Source organism: Gadus macrocephalus, chromosome 23 (assembly GCF_031168955.1).
Source record: "Gadus macrocephalus chromosome 23, ASM3116895v1".
Classification (NCBI taxonomy): domain Eukaryota; kingdom Metazoa; phylum Chordata; class Actinopteri; order Gadiformes; family Gadidae; genus Gadus; species Gadus macrocephalus.
The window spans coordinates 16,657,269-16,679,976 of record NC_082404.1 but is presented as its reverse complement, the minus strand read 5'-3'; the positions used below and the strand labels follow the sequence as shown (position 1 = coordinate 16,679,976).

The 22,708-nt window shown below is 43.2% G+C and overlaps 1 protein-coding gene and 1 long non-coding RNA gene across 13 annotated transcripts in view; one reads left to right on the top strand and one right to left on the bottom strand.

Annotated features, from left to right (window-relative positions):
• The window catches only part of LOC132452628 (NACHT, LRR and PYD domains-containing protein 12-like), a 102,773-nt gene extending 85,863 nt beyond the window's left edge, over nucleotides 1-16,910 (top strand). For 3 of the 12 annotated variants that reach the window (XM_060045331.1, XM_060045343.1, XM_060045341.1), the window contains 11 exons: nucleotides 3,833-3,949; nucleotides 4,172-4,235; nucleotides 5,312-5,537; nucleotides 5,939-7,772; nucleotides 8,173-8,346; nucleotides 10,645-10,818; nucleotides 13,032-13,205; nucleotides 13,484-13,657; nucleotides 15,429-15,602; nucleotides 15,779-15,825; nucleotides 16,329-16,910. In XM_060045331.1, coding sequence (XP_059901314.1) covers nucleotides 3,833-3,949; nucleotides 4,172-4,235; nucleotides 5,312-5,537; nucleotides 5,939-7,772; nucleotides 8,173-8,346; nucleotides 10,645-10,818; nucleotides 13,032-13,205; nucleotides 13,484-13,657; nucleotides 15,429-15,602; nucleotides 15,779-15,825; nucleotides 16,329-16,882 — 3,712 coding nt within the window. In that variant the 3' untranslated portion in view covers nucleotides 16,883-16,910. Of the gene's footprint in view, nucleotides 1-1,753; nucleotides 2,123-2,723; nucleotides 2,751-3,302; nucleotides 3,532-3,639; nucleotides 3,757-3,832; nucleotides 3,950-4,171; nucleotides 4,236-5,311; nucleotides 5,538-5,938; nucleotides 7,773-8,172; nucleotides 8,347-10,644; nucleotides 10,819-13,031; nucleotides 13,206-13,483; nucleotides 13,658-15,428; nucleotides 15,603-15,778; nucleotides 15,826-16,328 lie in introns of those variants that run through there. The other 9 variants (XM_060045339.1, XM_060045340.1, XM_060045338.1 and 6 more) reach the window with 9 other exon arrangements.
• A 176-nt stretch (nucleotides 16,911-17,086) lies between these two features.
• Nucleotides 17,087-17,454, bottom strand: LOC132452660 (uncharacterized). The gene is made up of 2 exons (XR_009524454.1): nucleotides 17,226-17,454; nucleotides 17,087-17,192 (listed from the first exon to the last, which is right to left on the bottom strand). It is a non-coding gene; the product is annotated as an uncharacterized LOC132452660 (long non-coding RNA).
• Nucleotides 17,455-22,708: the final 5,254 nt, after the last annotated feature.

Sequence of the window (22,708 nt, the reverse complement as noted above, 5' to 3'; positions counted from 1 at the left end):
CGGGCCCAGGCTCCGCAGGGCCCGGCAGCCGCTGAGAGACCGGGCCAAGGAGCAGGGCGGGGGGGGGGGGGGGGGACAGCACACGTTCAGAGACACCTCTCACACCTCTCGGGGAGACCTTTTAGAATGCTGCCAACCAGCTGGGCCCTGGCGAGCTCACCGCTCCTGACTTTGGCCATGCAGCGGACTTCTCCTTGTGAACCTTTAGAGAGACGCGGGGCGAGCTCCCATCTGAGGCCTCGGATTATTGTATCGTATGCCTTTTCTATTGTTTGTTGACGCATGTTGTGATGGATCGTTGTTTGTACTATTATTACAAATACATATGATCATAATTGTCCACAAGTATTGGGGGCTTTTTTGCGTTTGGAAATCTCATCTGTCTGAGACGAAATGTCTGGTAAAGGAATTGCCACGACAACACACACACACACATCATTCATGAATCTATAAACACAAACACACACACACACATACACACACACACGTATGCAGACATAAACACACACAGACACATATGTACATAGACATGAACACACAAACACCCGCACACACACATTGTTCATGAATCTATATCCACACACACACATATGCACAAACATAAAGACATAAAAACACACACACACACACACACACACACACACACACACACACACACACACACACACACACACACACACACACACACACACATCCTTCATGGATCTAAACCCACAGCAGGTCTGTGTGCCGGTGGTAAGCAGCAGGTAACATCAGTGTCTCTCGTGGTTCATCTCTCAGCCCCCTCTGTGTTCAGCTGGGCTGCTGAGCGTCAGATTAGAGGGGGCCGCTTGGGTCTGGGGGGTCCTCACAGTCCTGACGTTGTTGAGGACCAGCTGTTAGGGGGACGTTTGAATACCTGTGGACCCATGGACGTACCTACCACACACACAAATGTGGAGTCTGACTTTTTTAACCACACACACATACAAAAAAACTATGAGTAATCTGGGGAACAATATACAGACACACTCTCACATACCCACATAAACATACGCACATTACAGAGTTACAATTATGTTTATTTATTTAATCTAGAAATCTCTGTGAAGTTCCTTCCTTCATGAAACATAGATAATATAACTGTCATCAGAGTTAGTGAGAAGCTTCTACTGCTAACCCTCCAACGGGTTTCAGGACATGGGTTTAATTTATCTAAATCATCATTCGTAGTTCAAGTTATGCGAGGGCGCACCATCAGTGAGGATTGATTCAACACCAGTGGGACACCAGTGGGACACCAGTGGGACACCAGTGGGACACCAGTGAGACACCAGTGAGACACCAGTGAGACGTTCTGCCATTCTTCCAGAACAAACAAAGGACTGAGGCCTCCTCAGTGCTGCCCCTGCTGGCTGGACCTCCACACTGCAGTCATGTCCAGTAGATAAACGATAGCCCAGAGCAGCGGGCCGCAACCTCATTCTCACCGCTCCCCTGATCCTCACCCCCTGAGAGGGTCCTAAACGCTGAGCCTTCTCTTTAGTCCTGGGGGGCTCTCCCTCACAGCAGAGGTCTCCTAAACGCTGAGCCTTATCTTTAGTCCTGGGGGGCTCTCCCTCATAGCAGAGGGCTCCTAAACGCTGGGCCTTCTCTATAGTCCTGGGGGGCCCTCCCTCACAGCAGAGGGGCTGCTTCAAACCGTCTGACTGATTGACCTCTGTTCAGGATGGTGAGGCCCCCCCCCCCTACCCTCAAGCGCCCCTAACTGGGCTCCTAATGGCTGCTGTTGATTCTGCTTTTGTTTTGTTTGTTTAATTATTCTTATCAATTAAACAAAGTTCCGTTCTGTACGCAATAAAAGGTTGTTTGTGCTTTAACCAAGTACGACCCCTAGAGGGCAGTGTATCTAGTGTTGATTGGGTGTAGAGATGACACAGTCGGCATGGAAACGAAACACCTCTAACGTTGGGATTCATTCATTGGTTGAAGACGGAAGGAGGAATGAAGGAAACAATTAAATGAATCCAATATAATACGTCTGTAAATAAACAGATGTAGGGAATCAGAGTATTGTTACACCTGGGGGCGCAGCGCCACACTCAGCGCTCAGTGAACACCCCCGCTATTTTTCAAAACCCAGGTACTACCAGCCAAGTTCTTACCATGCAACATGCGAGTTGAATAGCAACTAGCCTTGAATTCGCCCCAGAGGTAATAACTTACTTCCGGGTCTGTCCTGTCCCTGGTTTGATCCGAGGTGTTTCCGACAGCGTGTTTTTGGGGTTGTTGCCTTTTATGTCCCTTGACTCAGAAGTTTTCAAAATAAAAGTGTTCCCTAAGCTTCTCTTTTTTTCCAGTTGTAGTTTGATACTCTGAGAGTCCCAGGATTTCCCCACAGACGATATAAAGTAGGCTACAGCATTACTATACGTTGACTTTGTATGGAGTCGAACGCGCCCGTCGCCTGGAACGCGTCTATACGTTGACTTTGTATGGAAGTCGCGCCGCCCCTTCGCTTTTGCCGTGAACGCGCCATTACTTTAGTTTCACTATTCACATAAACGTGGCAAAGCTCTTCCTCTTTCTGATCTGTCTGCCATAAGGACCCAAGCAGCTCAATCTTTACTTTCAGAACCTTTGTTAATGTTCTGTCTCGCTTCTAAACACTTCTCTGTTATTTGGTCAACACCTAAATCTCTTTATTCTCTCCTTTCCTTGCATTTGTTATTCAACACGGGCAGCACACGTTTCGTCACGGAAAAGATAAGGTACCGTTTCCTGAATTCCTGTTTTCTTACCAGATGTATTCTAACTATATTAATTTATTCTTACTAAATTAATCTGTTTCCAGTCCAAGCTCATTGCATCCATGTTAGTGATGTAAAATAGGTTTAATGAAGGAGTATGCGTCAGGACATCAGTAACTAGTTTTACCGTGTTGAGGGCGATTATATACGGATCCTTCCTTGTATTGTGGACTTTTATTCTGTAGGGAGGTCAGTTCGGTCAGAGTTTCATTGGTAACAGTTAAGAATTGATGGTTTGGAATTGGAAGTGTCGGATCTAAAGGTAAATAAATAAGTCCATAATTAAATGAATGTGTGTGTGTGTGTGTGTGTGTGTGTGTGTGTGTGTGTGTGTGTGTGTGTGTGTGTGTGTGTGTGTGTGTGTGTGTGTGTGTGTGTGTGTGTGTGTGTGTGTGTGTGTGTGTGTGTGTGTGTGTGTGTGAAGACATAGAGTATGATTAGAATGTAGCTCTAGACAGAGAGATTGATAGAGTTTGTGATCTAGACATAGAGTGAGATAGAGTGTGACGTGTAGTTCTAGACTGAGGGACGGATAGTGTGTGTATGTCAGACAGGAGGAGGATAGGAAGTCTTCACTGAAGTCATTTCATGTTTGGTACTTAAAGAGAATCCAGAGAAACAATATGGCATTGTGTTTGTGTCCAGGTCTCCAGTCTACTATGGATGAGGAGAGAGAGGAGGGGGCTCCTACCTCTAAAACCACTCTGTCTGGGAACCATGGCCGCCAGAGCAAAGCTAAGAGGTAAGAAGAGGATCTCTCTGTGACTGTTGTCCTTCTCAGAGCTCAGCACTGATATCTCATGACTCCATCATCAGTCTTAGTAAAAGCTGTGTGTGTGTTGTGTTGAAGCCCAGAGCAGCGGGAGAGAGCAGAGTCCCCTGGACCCAGCTGTGTCTCCTTGAAGAGTGACCGCTCTATGGATTATCCTTCTAACTTTAGAGATGGAAATCAGTCTATTGAGAAGAGGTGAGGATTTATCAGATATTATACAACTATATTATATCGATCAGACATCCTTTAATCCTGGTTCTTGTTTTTATAGAAGAGTCCAGCAGGAGAGAGCAGACTCCCCTGGACCCAGCTGTGTCTCCTTGAAGAGCAACTGCTCTATGGATCATCCTCCTGACCTTAAAGATAGACGCCCCTCCAAAGAGGAGAGGTAGGAGTTTCCAACAAACTAGTAGGCCTAGTTTTACTGACTGATATTTACAATTCAGGAAATATTTGTATTAAATAGTGTGTGTGTGTGTGTGTGTGTGTGTGTGTGTGTGTGTGTGTGTGTGTGTGTGTGTGTGTGTGTGTGTGTGTGTGTGTGTGTGTGTGTGTGTGTGTGTGTGTGTGTGTGTGTGTGTGTGTGTGTGTACGCACGCTGTCTCCACAGGCGACTCCAGGAGAGGTCAAAGGTTACCAGTGCTGTACAGCAGCATCAAGCAGAGCTGATCAAGGTGTGTGAATGAAAAAGTACATTTGACTTCAGCTCTAGACAGGGGTGACCTAAGGGGGGGGGGGGGGGGGTAGTAGTCTATATATTTCACCCCTCTCTCTTTATTGCATGGTTCAGTCTTGCGTGGATCCAGTTTTCAGCACAGTCTTCCACTCGTTGCGCTTACAAACAGAACAGACGGAGAACAGACTGTCAGTAGTTTGACACGTCGTCGTTGAAGTAGAAGTCGGGGTATCAGAAACAGAAAGCTGAGAGGGAGGAGCAGGGCCAACAGTTGGTCACCGAGTTTATAAAAAGAAAGTTTTTTATTTATTTACCTTCCTGTGGTGCCCATTATCACAGAGCTACCTAGTGAATCATAGAATCTTATATCAATCAAATAGTTCTTCATCAAACATGAAATTTATGAATATGAATCAATGAATGAGGTAGACAGGTGGATGAACCGGGAAACTATTTACTGAGGCCTACATTAATTTTCTTCAATTTATCAACTATACAGCCAGGGTAGGTCTGAATACTGACCCCTAGTGGTGAAAAGTAATAGAGTATGAAGACAGTCTGTGTCTTTTCTGTCCCATTTTACTGAGGTGTTTAGAGCCAGTGTAACATTACTGGCATCTGACAAACTTTGGGAACAAATTGACCAAAATGTGAAACACCAATGAATTTCATGAATTTCTCAAGAGGAAAGCCTTTTGCCAGAACAGCAACAGCAATGAGAGATGCCACTCATGTACCTCTAACATTCATACATCAATGGTCAATGACAGCAGGCCAAGTATTGGGTAATTAGCAGTACGCTACACTAGAGCTAGTCTATCAATCTATGGGTGGTCAAATGGATTTTCTAGGCTGGTGGGTGGTCTTGGTTGGAGGCCCAATATATTATTTGATAAGGCCCACAATCTCTAATGGTGCCCCTGGCTCTACATGGGCAATAAAAGCATCTCTTGTGGAGCTTATAGTCTCCAGTTTTCTCTCTTTCGACCAGGGAGACGTTAATCTAGGACAGATGCTTCTGATGTCCTCAGTTAGTTCAAAGTAAAGTTCTCCTTGATGTTTGTTCTGTTCCAGAGGGCTGAGGAGAACGCACACGCTTTTCTAGACAAGGAGCTGAAGAAGCTCTGGAGGGATCTCTTCTCAGATTACCCACAATTCTCAGAGAGTCAGAGGGAGGACGAGGAGGAGGATGGTAAGAACGAGGAGCAGAGGAGGCGCGCCATAGAGGGAGTGGTAGACATCACAAAGCTCTGCCTGATGGAGATGAACCAGGAGGAACTGGCCGACAAGCTGGGGAGTGGTAAGATACTCATATATAGGTTAAATGGTTTGATCCAGATATGTAGGGTCATTGTGGGGGTATCAGGTTGAATGGTTTGATCCAGATATGTAGGGTTATTGTGGGGGTATCAGGTTGAATGGGTTGATCCATATATGTAGGGTTATTGTGGGGGTATCAGCTTAAAGAATTTTAAACATTAAACTGCAGATCAACAGCAGAATAATTCAGTGGAAGAGAAGCACCACTATCTTGTTATATCAGGTTAGCAAGTCACTGATACCACTGATACTCAACAACGACAGCACTACTAATAAAGTTATAAGATCCATTTAAAGTAGAATTGTATAATACTTTTTTCTTTACACAAGTAATATTGCTTGGAAATATCAATGGTATGTTTCTTCTGGTTTGGGATTTAGGAGCTGTTGCGGTCCAGTGGCAACATGAACTCAAGGCTCATCTGAAGAAGAAGTTCCAATGTGTGTTTGAGGGAATCGCTAGAGCAGGAGAGCAGAGACCTCTGAATGAGATCTACACAGAGCTCTTCATCACAGAGAGAGGCAGTGGAGAGGTCAACAAGGAACACGAGGTCAGACTGATTGAAAAGGCATCCAGGAAAACAGCCAATGAGGAAACACCAATCAGATGTGAAGACATCTTTAAACCTTTACCTGGACAAGATAAACCAATCAGAACAATAATGACAACCGGAGTGGCCGGCATTGGTAAAACTCTCTTAACCCACAAGTTCTCTCTGGACTGGGCCGAAGGCAAAGCCAACCAAGACATAGACTTCGCATTTCTCCTCACTTTCAGAGAGCTGAATTTACTGAAAGGGAAAGAGTTTAGCTTACTGGAACTTCTTCATCAGTTTTCTGTTGAAACCAAAGAATCAGGAATCTACAGATACGACCATGACCAAGTAGTCTTCATCTTGGATGGTCTGGATGAGTGTCGACTTCCTCTGGACTTCCAGAACAACCCGATCTGGACTGATGTCACCGAGCCGACCTCAGTGGACGTGCTGCTGACAAACATCATCAGGGGAGTCCTGCTTCCCTCTGCCCGCATCTGGATAACCACACGTCCTGCCGCAGCCAATCAGATCCCTGCTGAGTTTGTTGACATGGTGACAGAGGTGAGAGGGTTCACAGATCCACAGAAGGAGGAGTACTTCAGGAAGAGATTCAGAGAGGGGACAATGGCCACCACAATCATCTCTCACGTCAAGAAATCTCGAAGCCTCCACATCATGTGTCACATCCCAGTCTTCTGTTGGATCACTGCTACAGTTCTAGTGGACTTCTTCAAAACATCCCAGAGAGAAGAGGTGCCCAAGACTGTGACTCAGATGTACAGCCACTTCCTGAGGGTTCAGTCCATACAGGGGGACAGGAAGTATCATGGGCGAGCTGAAACTGATCCACAATGGAGTTCGGAGAGCAGGGAGATCATTGTCTCTCTGGGGAAACTGGCTTTTAACCAGCTGGAGAAAGGCCAGCTGATCTTCTACGAGGCAGACTTGGCAGAGTGTGACATCGATATCAGAGCAGCCTCAGTGTACTCAGGTGTGTTCACCCAGATCTTTAAAGAGGAGTTTGGACTGCACCAGGACAGGATGTTCTGCTTCGTCCATCTGAGCATCCAGGAGTTTCTGGCTGCCCTTTATGTCTTTCTGTCCTACATCAACACTGGTGTCAACCTGCTCTCAGAAGAACAGCCAACCTCCAGGGATGCTGAACTCCTCCTCCTCTACCAGAGTGCGGTGGACAAGGCCTTACAGAGTGAGAACGGACACCTGGACTTGTTCCTCCGCTTCTTCCTGGGCCTCTCTCTAGAGACCAATCAGATGCTCCTACAAGGTCTGCTGGGACCAAGAGGAAGTAAATTACTGGACAATCCAACAAAAAACGTTCCATCGGGGCAGACAGGAAGGAGGTCACAAATCAATACCCAAATAGTCCATTACATCAAGGAGACGATAGGTGGAGATCTCTCTCAAGAGAGAAGCATCAATCTGTTCCACTGTCTGAATGAACTGAATGACAGTTCTCTAGTGGAGGAGATCCAACAGTACCTGTCATCAGGAAGTCTCTCCACTGAATCTCTCTCCTCTGCTCAGTGGTCAGCTCTGGTCTTCATTGTACTGACATCAGAAGAGCAGCTGGACGTGTTTTACCTGAAGAAATACTCTGCTTCTGACGAGGGTCTTCTGGGGCTGCTGCCATTGGTCAAAGCCTCCAAAACATCTCTGTAGGTTCACTCATAACATGTATTAACAATACAGCACTATGCATAATACTACAATATAAAAGTTATAGTAAATTTAAAAACATCTCTGACGGTGCACTCAGAACATGTATTGCAATGCGCACAATACAATATATATAATACTAGAATACATAAGTTACAATAACATACAATCTATACATTCTTACAACATGTTTTACGATACACACTGTATACATAATTCTATAAAAGTAATATTATGATACCGTTTTCTGTGATAGCATTTTTGTTAGTATCAACATTGTACACCTAATATGTAACTACAATTTAAAGATCTAATGTATCATCATTTGTTCAACTATCAGAAAAGTCTTATCAAACATTTGATCACGGTTCTCAACATGTTCTGTTTTTTTGTGTGAAGGCTGAACAGCTGTAAGCTGTCAAAGAGATGCTGTAAAGCTCTGGCCTCAGCTCTCAGCTCCAACTCCTCTAGTCTGAGAGAGCTCGACCTGAGTACCAACGAACTGCAGGATTCAGGAGTGAAGCTGCTCTCTGCTGGACTGGGGAGTCCACACTGTGCACTGGAAACTCTCAGGTCAGTTTTACTAAGTGCAAACAGTTACACCACAAGGTTCGGTTTCAGAAGACTTTTAACTACTGCCCCCTGGTTTGAGAATCACACCTAAATGACGTCAAACTATATCAGATAATAACTCAGTACCTTTGATGACCACATGTATTAGAGTGGTGCCATTGGACACATTACACCTTTTTGTATATGTGGGATGCAAAAATAATCCCAAAGTTGCCATTGCAACTTTTCAATTATTAACACAAAATATAATAAAAGTGCGTTCCCACAATCCCCTGTTAACAGGTCAGTGGTAGTTAAACAAATGAAGTTGCAGTATTTGCATCCATGAAAGTTTATAGGTCTACATAAACCAGCAGCCAGACCAATGTAGACCCTGCGTTAGCTGAACCCCTGAAGCTAAGCAGGTGGGCTTGGTTAGTACTGGATGGGGACCAACTGGGAACACTGAGCTGCTGCTGGAAGTGGTGTCGGTGGGTGGCCAGTAGGTGGCACTCTTCCCTCTGGCCAAAGCATAAATCCTGATGCCCCAGTGCAGTGACTGGGACACTGGGCTGTGGAAGGTGCCGTCCTTCAGAGGAGACGTAGAACCGAGGTCCTGACTCACTGAGGTTATTAAAGATCCCAGGGCACTTATCTCAAAAAGAGGAGGGGATTCCCCGGGTCCTGGCTAAAACTGACCAACCAGGCTCATTCATCTGGCCCCCTATTCATCCCCCTGTTTAAATGGATGATTCTTTAATTCCCTCACTCTCCACCTCAAGCTGGTGTGTAATTGATTGATTGAAATGATTGAAATTCTTTATTGACACATGCACAAACGTAAGCATACAAATGTACAGGTCAAAAGGATAACACATAAAAGCACATGGGCTTATTTCCATTGTGGTCCCTTGGTAGTGTAAGCATGTATATAGGTGTATGTAAGTGTGTGTGTTAAAGGTAATGTACATGACAATGGGGTCAACAAAGTAAAATATGACAGTCCAATCACACATTCACAATTCATGTGTGGTGAGCGTTCTGGCGCCGATTGGCTGCCGTGCATCACCCATGTGGATGCTACACATTGGTGATGGTTAGTGAGGTCCCCCCTTCACTGTAAAGCCCCATATGAAGTCAATGTAAGCTGACTTGAAAAGCGCTATATGAATGTATAGTTCATTTCAAGTTCATAAATGTATAATTTTCATAGGAGAAACTCAACAATTTCTTTTTTGTTGCCATGACTTTATAAGGTCTTTGTTACGTCATCATTTTTTACAGATATACTTTATTTATATTTTATCTTCAGAACTTCAATTGAAGACATAAAATACAGAACAAGGTCCAACAATTTTAGATGTAGAAATACAGAACAATAAATGCAGAAATACAGAGCAACATAAAACAATTTAATATGTGTAAATACAGAACAACATAAAACTATTGATCATGTAGAAATATAGAGCAACATAATAGAATTGAATATGTAGAAATTCAGGACAACATAAATTAATATGTTGAAATACAGAACATAAAACTATTGACTATGTAGTAATACAGAACAACATAATTGAAAATGTAGATATACAAAGCATCATAAAACGATTGAATATGTAGGAATGCATAAACATAAAAAGATTGAATATGTAGGAATGCATAAACATAAAAAGATTGAATATGTAGAAATACAGAGCAACATAAAACGATTGAATATGTAGAAATACAGAACAATATGTATCTATTTAATATGTAGGGATACAGAATAACATCAAAGGTTTGAATATGTAGAGAAGCAAAGCCCCAGAGGGGTTTCATAGTCGTCCTTGTTTTGAAGCCCCCTATAAGTGTCTGAAGTCAGGAAGGGCAAGTGTCCTCAGTGTTATAGGTTTATGTAAATGAGTTTAAGCACATTTATGATCGTTTATCAAAATAAAAGGTTGAATTAATGAATCAATAGTCTCACAGAAGGAAGCATTGGGACTGATAGAGCGCTGAAGGCCCTCCTTGGCTCCACAGCCCTCTGCTTCGTTAGGTCTGACTCTGTTCACACAGAGTTCAGGATCCCTACGGCCATCAGGGGACTGCTGAAGGAAGTTTGAATGTCCACAGTCATTTCCTTGAGCTCACTTCCCTGATCCCTGATAGCAGCGAGGAGAGCCGAGGCGCTAGCATCACTGGACGTCCTCCCCTCCAGTGTGGCCCCATGGCGGCCCTGTGCTGTTCGTTAGCTGCACCATGTTTCTCCTGTGAACTAGTTGGGTCCTTTAAGCACCTTTAATCTCACTTCCTAACATGTTCTTTTTATTGTGTGTGCAGGCTGAATTTCTGTGATCTGTCAGAGGACTGCTGTGAAGCTCTGGCCTCAGCTCTCAGCTCCAACTCCTCTAGTCTGAGAGAGCTGGACCTGAGTTCCAATGATCTGCAGGATTCAGGAGTGAAGCTGCTCTCTGCTGGACTGGGGAGTCCACACTGTACATTGGAAACTCTCAGGTCAGTTTTACTCAACGTGCAAACAGTTCCGTATCAGGAGACTATTAAAAGACGACTATTGGCCCCTGGTTTAAGGATCAATCCTAAATGTCGTCTAAATATATAATCGAATGACTCAGTACCCTTGCTGACCACGTTTATCAGGGTGGTGCCATTGGACATATTACACCTTGTTGTATGTGCGGTGCGAAAATGAAAAGTTGAAAAGTTATCCGAGTTGCCGTTGCATCTTTTCAATTATATACACAAAATATAATAATAGTGCCCTCCCACAATCTCCTGTTAACGGGAGAGTGCGAGTTAAACAAATGAAGGACTGAGGTGCTCATCAGTGAGCTTGTTAAGATATTCATTTTTTATTATGTTCATTGTGGAGAAAGCGGCCTCACAGCTGTATGTTGAGCCAAACATGGTCAGGATGGGCAGGGCTACTCATGCACTCATGCACTTCTTCACAACCTCTGCATCAGTGAAAGCTTTTTTATTCTGACCCAAAATCCATGCTACTCGGAATGAACACTCGTTTGCTCGTTGTTGGGCAGGGAATGAATAAGTCAACATGTTTGTAGATCGGGCATATTGGGCTTTAAGATCCTTATTTTTTTGTGCACGCACTTCGGATTTGAGAGGGTAATTTATGTTGAATTCTTTGTGCTTCGTTTCGTAGTGGCGTTTTACATTGCTGCTTTTGACGAGCGCCACCGTCTCTGAGCAGATCAGGCACACAGGCTGCATGCAGGCAGAATGAACATAAATAAGTCCGTCCACTCCTCTTTAAAAGCTCTGTTCTCACAATCTACCTTTCTCTTCTTAGAGCACGCCATCTTTCTCTTGAACTGCAATGAAGCTTTCTCTCTCAACTGAAGGCACTCTTTTCTTCTGTCAATTTTGCAGCGCTTGCGTGCACCAGTCGCACAGCTCGTAGGGCAGGCTATCATCTGATTGGCTACTGGCATTATAAGGTTTAAACAAAAACATAGCCTACCATAAAGTTATAGTTAATTTAATGTATTTAACGGGTTTATAAAAATCACCCAAACATTAGTTGTTAAAATCTCTTGGTCAAAATTATATATATATAAAAAAAAAAAAAAAACGCATTATTAATATTATTGTTGCAATTGTGTCTCGGTCCGGAGAGGACGTCAGTTGGGTCCGGACCCGGACCGCGGTCCGCCTATTGCTGACCCCCGATCTAAACCAAGCTCTTCTAATCGGGTCAGCAATAGCCGTGCGTCAATGCCCAGCCTCTGCCTTTGACTGATAATGAATGAATGAAACGTTGCATTTTTAATGTTTACACCAAAGATTCTAGACTAGAGAGTGCGCGCCAATCCATGAAACCTTTTAAGGAATCAGATAAAGTCTGCTCTTTATGTGCTAAGAAATTAGCACATTATGATAAATGTAGTTGTCACACAAGCTGTTTTAGATTTTTGTAAGATGGAATTGTTTCAGGGGGGAAAATGCCTCGAAAACATATATACGCACAGTGCGTTCAAGATTAGGACTGACAAAGCATATGTCAGCCCAGGCCTAATCAAATGGGTTTTAATATCTTCAGTGTACGTATTATTGTAGTCTATTCTTTTCGTAGGATACTCTGCTGTATGCCTTGATGGGGACATATTTGAACCCTTTTTTACCCTATTTTCCTGGGACATTCCTGCGTCTCCCCCTCCTGCAGAGCCCATTTCAGCACCGTGTCAGTGGACAGTTACAAGCCTACAAACATCGTTAGAGCAGAGCACGCGCGTTCATGTTAAGAGGAGTTTCAGGAAACGCTCCAAAGAAATTTACGAAGGTTCGCAAGATCCTTCGTGAGAATCATCGTATGAGCTTGGATCCATCGTTATCGGGAATCGGGGCCCAGGTTTAAAGAAGTTACACAATGCACGCAAGACCCAGAGAGTTGCCTTTTTTTTTTACACACACACACACACACACACACACACTCACACTCACACTCACACTCACACACACGACTCCCTTGGTGGCGGTGCCGCTTCCCCCCGAGGCTCCCAGGATCCTTTGCGGCACCCGGACACGGTGACCACGGCCGTGATCACCACAATATAATTAACAGAAGAATAATGTATCATCATTTTTATATAACTATCAGAAAAGAAAAGTTTCTGATAGCTAACTATCAGAAAAGTCGTCTAAAACATAAAATCAGGGTTCCTAACATGTTCTGTTTATTGTGTGTGAAGGCTGATTGGCTGTCATCTGTCAGAGAGATGCTGTGAAGCTCTGGCCTCAGTTCTCAGCTCCAACTCCTCTAGTCTGAGAGGGCTGGACCTGAGTACCAATGATCTGCAGGATTCAGGAGTGAAGCTGCTCTCTGCTGGACTGGGGAGTCCACACTGTACACTGGAAACTCTCAGGTCAGTTTTACTCAATGTGCAAACCTTTACAGCACAAGAGTCTATATAAAAAAAAAGTAACAAAAAAACTTCAATAAAGACATTTAATGTAGAATGTACAGTTTACTATTTTTTATTATTATTATTCTACCTATTCACATGTAGTCAGGCTTTTTTTTTTTAAAGCTTATTAGAATTTAAACATAAAAAAAATTAACATTGGCGTAACTTCTCTTTCAATTATGGAAAATGTTAAAGACATAAACACAGTAACATGGTCTTTTATTTTGTGTGTGAAGGCTGAATGTCTGTCGTCTGTCAGAGAGATGCTGTGAAGCTCTGGCCTCAGTTCTCAGCTCCAACTCCTCTAGTCTGAAAGAGCTGGACCTGAGTACCAACGATCTGCAGGATTCAGGAGTGAAGCTGCTCTCTGCTGGACTGGGGAGTCCACACTGTGCACTGGAAACTCTCAGGTCAGGGTTAGGGTTAAATGTGTCTTTGGGTTTGTTTAATAGTAAGGGATAATCCAGGACTAGGTGGGCTGTGATCTAAAAGAACAGACGACACGTGTCTAAAGCCCAGTTCAGACCAAAGATTAGACTTGCAACGACTTGCAACTCGCAACTCCTTCCAACTCCTTGCGACGAGACGGGCTGCGACGTTCTAAAAATGGGGCAGTTCAAACTGCTGCACCGGGCGGCGACGTCAGGTGGTTTCCCTAGCAACTGTGAACGCTCTGGCACAGCTGAGAGCCGCAACAGCATCAGCATCACGCTAAAAAGTAGCCTAACTTAGGTTTGCGATTAGGTTGCTTGAGCTTGCACCCCAATTTAGCCTCCCGGACCCTACACACACATTGGCGGTTTATTGGGTTTCATTCTGATGTAAATGCGACGGCTCCGCGGTTCCGGGGGGGGCGGGGGCTTGGGTAGAGGTGTTGCTGCGCTGTCTCCACAGAGACAACGCAGCGATATCATCAGGAGCAGTTCTAACTTTGTAGAGAGATTTCTATTTGCAAAAACTGTTGGTTTATTTTTATTGATAAAAATATTTTTTGAGAATTTGTGTGTAAAGGGGAGGGACTAGGCTATATTCTCGCCTTCCTACTTTGTAAAGTGCATTGTAGGCCTGTTGCTTTTGGGCCGATACTGCGCCCATTCCTTGATTCGTTCTGCCGCAGCACTCCAAACAATTAATTTTATTCCAATGTTCATCAAATCCACTCCAATAGTGGTCCTGCATTGAGTTGAAATCCAACTCTAATGAATATATGGTCCAGTTTTAAGTTTCAAGAATATTTATACATTCCCAGGGCATGTTAAATGAGTGCCACTCATAACACACTTGTAAAATGCAGTCGTCAATTGATGGAATGGGTTATTTCATACATCACAAACGAAATTTGGATTTAATCAAATAAATTACAGATAAATAATACTGAAATGGCCACTTTTTGGTTGAACACATTTGAAGGAAATAATTACGATCCCCAATGTTGACCTGAAGTTAGGGTTAAGGTCACGCTGCTGCAACTCTTCCCCTGCGACGTTCCAAAACAGCCTCGTTGCGAGGCGAATCTTTGGTCTGAACTGGGCTTAAGATCCCCACCAGATTCAGCATCATTATTCATTTGTAGGCTGGGGTCAACATGTCAGTGGAGCACAGATGGGAGGAGGGAGGCCAAGAGGCCAGAGGAGGAACAGAACTTTAGAGGACAGGATTCTAGGAACATCATTTTTATTTTTTAAGGGTTGATTATTTTTGCTGTCTTGTTAGCTGCTAGTGTGTCATTAGTTAACAGGTTATTCTAGCTGACAGAACACTGGCCAGCTGATGTGAGGGTGAGGGGTTGCTGTCCTGTTAACTGCTAGCATGTTATGTATGTTATATGTCATGTAACTCTGACCAGCTCATGTGAGGGTTAGGGTTAGGGGTTGCTGTCTGTATGTTATGGATGTTATGTGTTATATGTTATGTAACTCTGAGGAGTTGCCATTAGTGTAGACATGAGGCTCGGTGATGGTGGCTCTAGACGGGCTGTGATCTGAATTAAATCATAAAGCTTTAAGTTGTCCATCATATGGAATTAATACTTTATTAATCTGTTTACTTCAGTAAGAAATATTCTCTTCCAGATAGAATAAATGAACGTGTGTGTGTGTGTGTGTGTGTGTGTGTGTGTGTGTGTGTGTGTGTGTGTGTGTGTGTGTGTGTGTGTGTGTGTGTGTGTGTGTGTGTGTGTAGGTTGTCTGGCTGCCTGGTCACACAGGAAGGCTGTGCTTCTCTGGCCTCCGCTCTGAGCTCCAACCCCTCCCATCTGATAGAGCTGGACCTGAGCTACAATCACCCAGGAGACTCAGGAGCTGCGCTGCTCTCTGCTGGACTGGAGGATCCACGCTGGAGACTGGACACTCTCAGGTATGGTGAGGACAGCTCATCATTCAGAGAAAATGTCTCCTACAAGGATTCAACCCTCTGCTAGATGAAGTTGTTTGAAAAGGCAGCTGTAACTTGTGTTGTGTAGAAAGTGATGAGACGGCAGATGATGATGGTGAATGTTTCAACATGCTGCTCTCACTTTGTTTCCCCCCCAGTGTGGAGCACGGTGGAGTGTGGAGGCTGAAACCAGCTCTAGAGAAGTGTAAGTGTCTGTTTGATTCATCACAACGCACACTGACTATTGAGAGGGAAAGTCCATCCACACAGCAGGAGGTGACGTCTGTTCATTCAGATATCTGGGAATGAAGCTGATGACTGACATCATGTATCTTACATATATAAACATTAACATAATTGCTGTGATTATATCATGAGTGATGATTTTACAACATTGGACATAACACCATAATAATCAGGATACTGTTAATCATAATTACATGTCTATTTTATATTCAAAAACTATTAAATTAAACTATCATCTTGTCACCATTATAATAATTATAATATCGTTTTAATTCCTGTCATTACATTAGCTATGGCACATAATAATCATATTAACATGTTTTGAATGATGCATGTGTTTCACCTTAGATTTAAATTAGAGCTGGTGATGCTGTTTATTTAATAATGATGACGATGATGATGATGATGATGATTATAATTAATAATATTGGTTTAGCAGCCTAATCATGTTCCTCCCGTCAGATGCCTGTGAACTCACACTGGACCCAAACACAGCCTTCAGACGACTCTCTCTGTCTGAGGACAGCAGGAAGGTGACGCGGGGTGAAGAGGCCCAGTCGTATCCGGATCACCCAGAGAGGTTTGACTACTGGGAGCAGGTGTTGTGTAGAGAGGGTCTGCCTGGCCGCTGCTACTGGGAGGTAGAGTGGGGAGGACGGGTTCATATAGGAGTGGCATACAGAGGAATGACAAGGAGAGGAGGGGGTGATGACAGCAGGCTTGGATGGAACAACAAGTCCTGGAGTCTTGTTTGTGATGACGACGATGATGCTCTCTACACTGCCCATCACAACGGTAGTTCAACAGCCATACGTCTCCCCCCCCCTCGCTCTAACAGAGTAGGAGTGTATCTGGACCGGCCCGCTGGCTCTCTGTCCTTCTACAGAGTGTCCCCAGGAGGAGGGGGGTCCTCAGACACACTGACACACATCCACACCTTCCAGGCCTCCTTCACCCAGGAGGTCCTCCTCCCTGGGGTTAGGTTACGTAAGAGTGGTTCCTCAGCGTCTCTGTGAGTGTCCATTGTAGACACACAAACACACACATGTAGACAGTCATAAACACACCCAAACCAACAATCACATATGTACATAGAAATTAACACACATGCACACACAAACAAACACATCGTTCATGACTCTATAAACAAACACACACACAAGCACACACAAACAAACACATCGCACTCTATAAACACACACGCACACACACATTTACACACACACACACACACACACACACACACACTGGGCTGCTGAGCGTCAGATTAGAGGGGGCCGCTTGGGTCTGGGGGGTCCTCACAGTCCTGACGTTGTTGAGGACCAGCTGTTAGGGGGACGTTTGAATACCTGTGGACACATGGACGTACCTGTAGTGCATCGGGTTGTTGAGCAGCAGCTGTTGGTGCTCTGAGGGGTCAACCCGTTCAGTGGAAGTACAACACTTTGTGATTGATTTAAATACTCCACTGAACTCCAAATGCTGCATTTTATTGGGCTTCTGAAAGGTTCAGCATAAACCATGAAAGGAAGATCTTCCTTTGGGTTAAGCAGGTTGTACAAAGATTTACTTTCTGATGTAAAATGTGTTTTAAATGTCTTTTGATGGAGCCTTTTTTTGCTACAATATTTGCTATATTTTCAACATCGTAATAAAGGAATTAAATATCAGTTTTTATTTTGCCATGTCTGACATGGAACGTGATTTAATGCAGATTAAACAACATAATCATAAATTTATATAAGTGGTCTATGGGAAAGGGTAACAATGTCCATGTTGTGAATGACTTTAAACGGAAGATCGATTATTTGTGTTCTGTTGGGAACAAGTCAACATCTTTTAAAAGCTTACGATTATGGATAAACTGACTGTTATGTTGTCTTTTGTTTTTGTTAGTTACTATTTTATTTTGCTTGTTTACTATATTTACTTGTATTTTAATTTTTGTAACATCATCTTGTAGTTGTTTTTGTTTTATTTTTTTGTCATTTTATTGTATTTTAATTCTTTACCTTACCTTATTTTAATTTTAGGTGGGCATCATTTATAAGCCCTCTTTTTTCCCACCCGTGCACTTTTGTATGTCGATGTTCATCTTTTTGCCACTTTAATCTTGTTTATCTGCACAAATAAAACTAAACTAAACATGTGCAGTTATTAAAGATACCTGTTTATGATTTGCAATTGTAACTCAGTGGATCAACTGAACGTTCTCGTGTGTTCAGATGATTCTTCCTGTTAGTTCAGTTGAAATCCTCCAAGTCTTCTGGAGACGTTTCCTCCAGCACAACAGTGGAGTCCCCATTCACCCCTTCATCAGTGTGTGGAGAGGATATTACCATACACACAACAGTGGAGTCTCCATTCACCCCTTCATCAGTGTCTATAGGGAGGATATTACCCAAAAAGTGAGTAATCTAGTGAACTATACACACATAAGCTCACGTACACGCATACACATATGCACACACATTAGTTACAATTATGTTTATTGATTTAATCTAGAAAACTCTGAAGTTTTTTCCTTCATGAAACATAGATAATATAACTCATCAGAGTTAGTGAGGAGCTTCTACTGCTAACCCTCCAAAGTGTTTCAGGACATTGGTTTAACTTATCTAAATCATTTGTAGTTCAAGTTATGCGAGGGCGCACCATCAGTGAGGATTAATTCAACACCAGTGGGACACCAGTGAGACACCAGTGAGACACCAGTGGGACACCAGTAAGACACCAGTGGGACACCAGTGGGACGTTCTGCCATTCTTCCAGAACAAACAAAGGACTGAGGCCTCCTCAGTGCTGCCCCTGCTGGCCGGACCTCCACACTGCAGTCATGTCCAGTAGATAGACGATAGCCCAGAGCAGCGGGCCGCGCCCTTATTCTCACCGCTCCCCTGATCCTCACCCCCTGAGAGGGTCCTAATTTGTCCAGGTGGGTGGGGGGGTGTTAACTGAAAAAGGTTCCCTGTGTGTATTGCTCCATGGTTGTTTGCATATCAAGTGAAAGCAAAACCTTGGTACCGGCCAGGGTCTTATCAAGCTAAATGTGAGTTGAGTAGCAACTAGCCTTGAATTAGCCTCAGAGGTAATAACCGTGTGTGTGTGTGTGTGTTGTGTGCACGTGTGAGTACAGTTTAAACCAGTAATTCTCTTCAGCTTATCCTTTTTAGTCTGTTTGACTTCTCTTAACTCAGAAAATTGTTCTTTGTCCTTTAAAGTAAAAGTGTTTCCTATAAGCTTTTTTTTCCAGTTGTATTTTGATACTGTGAGAGTCACAGGATTTCACCACAGACGATACAAAGTACAGCATTACTTCATACCCTTGAAGTCTTAGCCGCGTTCATACCAAAAGCGACTTGGCGGCGCAACTCCATACAAAGTCACAGGCACCTGGAACGCGTCTACGTTGTCCCAAGTTTCATTGTGAATTTAGTTTCACTATTCACATAAACGATGTGACGCATTTAGCTGTGATTCAAAACTCTTCCCAGGATCCCAGCAGCTTCATCTTTAGTCTCAGAACCGTTAGAACCATTTTAATGTTCTGTATCACTTGGTGAACACCTAAATCTCTTTATTCCCTCCTTTTCTTGCTTTTGTGCTTCTATATTTCCATACTAGACGGACAGCAGGCGGGAAAACTATTCTAAGTTAATCTTCACGTAAAAATCCATAATACATAATTCACAGTATACCCACTACAATCAAATAGACTGCACCACTTTCCCCCCAGATATATATTCAATTCAAAAAAGCTTTATAGACATGAGAAATATACATTTGCATTGCCAAAGCAGGCGAACAATAAAATAAACAGCATTATAAAATAAAAAGGTCAGGTATATAGTATAATATATAATATTATAAAAATTACATGAATTACAGTATATCATATAAACATTAATTAAAGACACAGTATTTACATAATGGAGGATGTGTGCAATAGTGCAATTATTGTGTGAAGAGTGAGTCCAGGGGGATAAGTCTATGGGGAGTTTGAGGTCTCTCTCCGGATTGAGGGCTTTAGTTGCTTACCTTTTGTTGCTATCTTTGTTTTGATTTTTATCCTCCTAAGAGCAAAAAGTGGTAAATTAATTATAGATTCATCTCAAACATATTCTTAAAACCACACAGACCCACATCACTCATAAATGACCCAGAAATAAATAAAGCAAAAATCCCAGTTGATAAAATGTGTAGTACCGGTGGCCATATATTTACCAGATAATGAGGATTACGATGACGGTGATAACTCCAAGCATAACTACAAGGATGACTCCTAATTCCACCAAAGATCCCTCTGAAAAGAAAAAGGGAAAAAATAATAACAATAAAACAAATAATTATCATCATTATTATTAATAATATTAGTACAATAATAACAAATAATAACAAGAAGTTTAATATACATTCAAGTAGCTTCATGTTAAACATGACCTAGTCAACAATGTTTTCAACACAATGTCTAAATTGACTTTAGTTATCAGCCTAGAAAACACAATGTACGTTGAAATCAAAGTATTGTAAGCCCGATGTCTCCTTCACACCAAGGATGGTTTAATCATCACACAGATGCTTTTGTGCTTTCACCAAGAGCCTACCTGCCATTGGGTCCTCCAGTATCTTCAGTTCAATGTGGGTTACGTCTTCTTCGTCTGCATTCCTGAGAGTACACCTGTACGTCCCTTCACTCTGGGCTGATGAGGTCACATACAGCAGGAGGCTGCCTGATTCAGACAGGTCTCTTACATGCTGCTGCCACTCTGTTTCCACCACCTTCTCTTGTCCTGCTTGTCTTCTGAGGATGGTCTGGTTGTGGTTGAAGGTCCAGGTGATGTCATCGAGCCCCGAGGCGTTACAAGGGAGTAACACCTCACTCCTGGGAGCACTTTGCATTGGAGCTGATGAAGATAACACACACGGGTGGACGGAGAGTCAGACGATTTTTCCTTATCTGACCAATGGAGAACGCAAATCCCAGACCAATTACATCAACTCTAACATTTTACCATTTTTCTGCGAAAATGGAGTAGATGTAGAAGACCGAAATATTTTCTCAAACACACATTTGAAGCAGTACTCTCTTATGTTAGCAATTAGCGGCCTTATGGTTCCACTTTAAGTTAAAGCCATCACAAATTGTATCGCACCAGATCTAATCTACTTTTTCTCTGACTGTTGCCATTCTAATATTCAAAGACTTAAGGTGTAACCTCATCGTGGCTTTCCTTGCACTGTGTTCATTGTGGACTGAGCAGCTGTAGGTCGATTCTGTGTCATTGTAAACAGTCCTTTAGGAGCCAGTTATGTCATAGAGTCCCTGGTCATCTTCATGGACCTCGGTTGTGTTCAGGTGGACAGTAGCCGGGCGAGGACTGACGGACCAGGTGAGGTGTGGTCTTGGGTAGATTCCTCTAGACTTACAGGTGACAGTGTTGTTCACGAGTACAATGTCCACTCTAGAAACAGGAGCTGCAACGAAGTGGTAGTGCATCAAAACGAGAAACTCAAAAGAGTTGTTCTTTTTAAAATATTTAATATTTGAGTCCTGTTAAACAGGACTTGAGCTCACCTCTCACTGGCCCTCATTTATCAAACGAACGTAGAAATGAGCGCAAATCTGAACGCATGATTCATCTTACGATAGGACCCACGTGAGATTTACGAAACCTTCGTATCACACCAATCCCAGCGTACGAAGGATCTTGGTGTTGATAAATACGGCGGCTGAGATCGATCGTAATTAACGTAACACGCCCATATAAAAGCACGTCTTCAGAAGTCTCGCCCCTAACTTTTACGACATGGAGAAACGTCCAACGGTAAAATAGAGGAATTTTTCCGAGACCCAAATGGAGACGCTCGGGTCACTGGTGGATGCGAACCGTCTGGTTTTATTTGGTAGCCTATAGCTGGCATTAAAGGCCAGCAAAAGAATGCTATATGGAAGGAAATAACTGTTGCAGTGAATAGTGTTTCCAATGTTCGTCGGGCTACGGAAGAGGTTTGTTAATTAAATTAATTAAATAATAAATTAAATGTACAACTTCTGTTATCCAGCTTAAAACATTTCACATATATGCTATTGTTTGCATTCCGTTAAAGTTATTTAATTCCGAATAAGGTGAAGAAGAAATGGTCCGACATGAAGCTCAGCACCAAAAAAATCGTGTTGCGGCTGTGAAGCCGGCCAAGCAAGAAACGGGAGGAGGCCGGTGCAGTGCGACTGCAGCGTAACTCCCCGAGATGACTCTGACCATGTAGTGCGCCCTGATGTAGACGATGCCCAACGTTGCTGTTTTGGAAAATAAAAGAATCGTGCGTGCCCCCAGGCCATCGGGCTACCATGTTCAGGATTGACATTCTGGCATCGCAAATAATCGGAACATTAACTGAATGGTAGCTTTTGCGGTTGATGTACGCGTAATCATTAATATATGGTTCATACGCACATGGGTACAATCAACCGCACCAATCACATTTGGAAACCTAGCAATAGCATACAAATCCCGTTTGATTCCAGTTTGCTGATCGTTATTATATGGGAATTTAATATAACGTTTGGAGAGGGACATTATAGCTGCCAAAACTGCTGGCATGGTTCGGCTAATACTTGGCTGGGAAATAGCAGACCTGTCCCCGATCTCCCGCTGCAAGATCCCGGTGGCCAAAAATCCCAAGGTAGAGCAAACCTGCACAGGTATTGCGTTTGATCGCCTAGTTTCTCGCCTTAATTGTGGCTCCAAAGCATTGCATAGCTCCATCAGGAGATGCCTTGGGAGACGAAAACGACTCAAGAGCCATTCATCGCCCTCCTTAAAAAAATCGGCGCGGTCTCG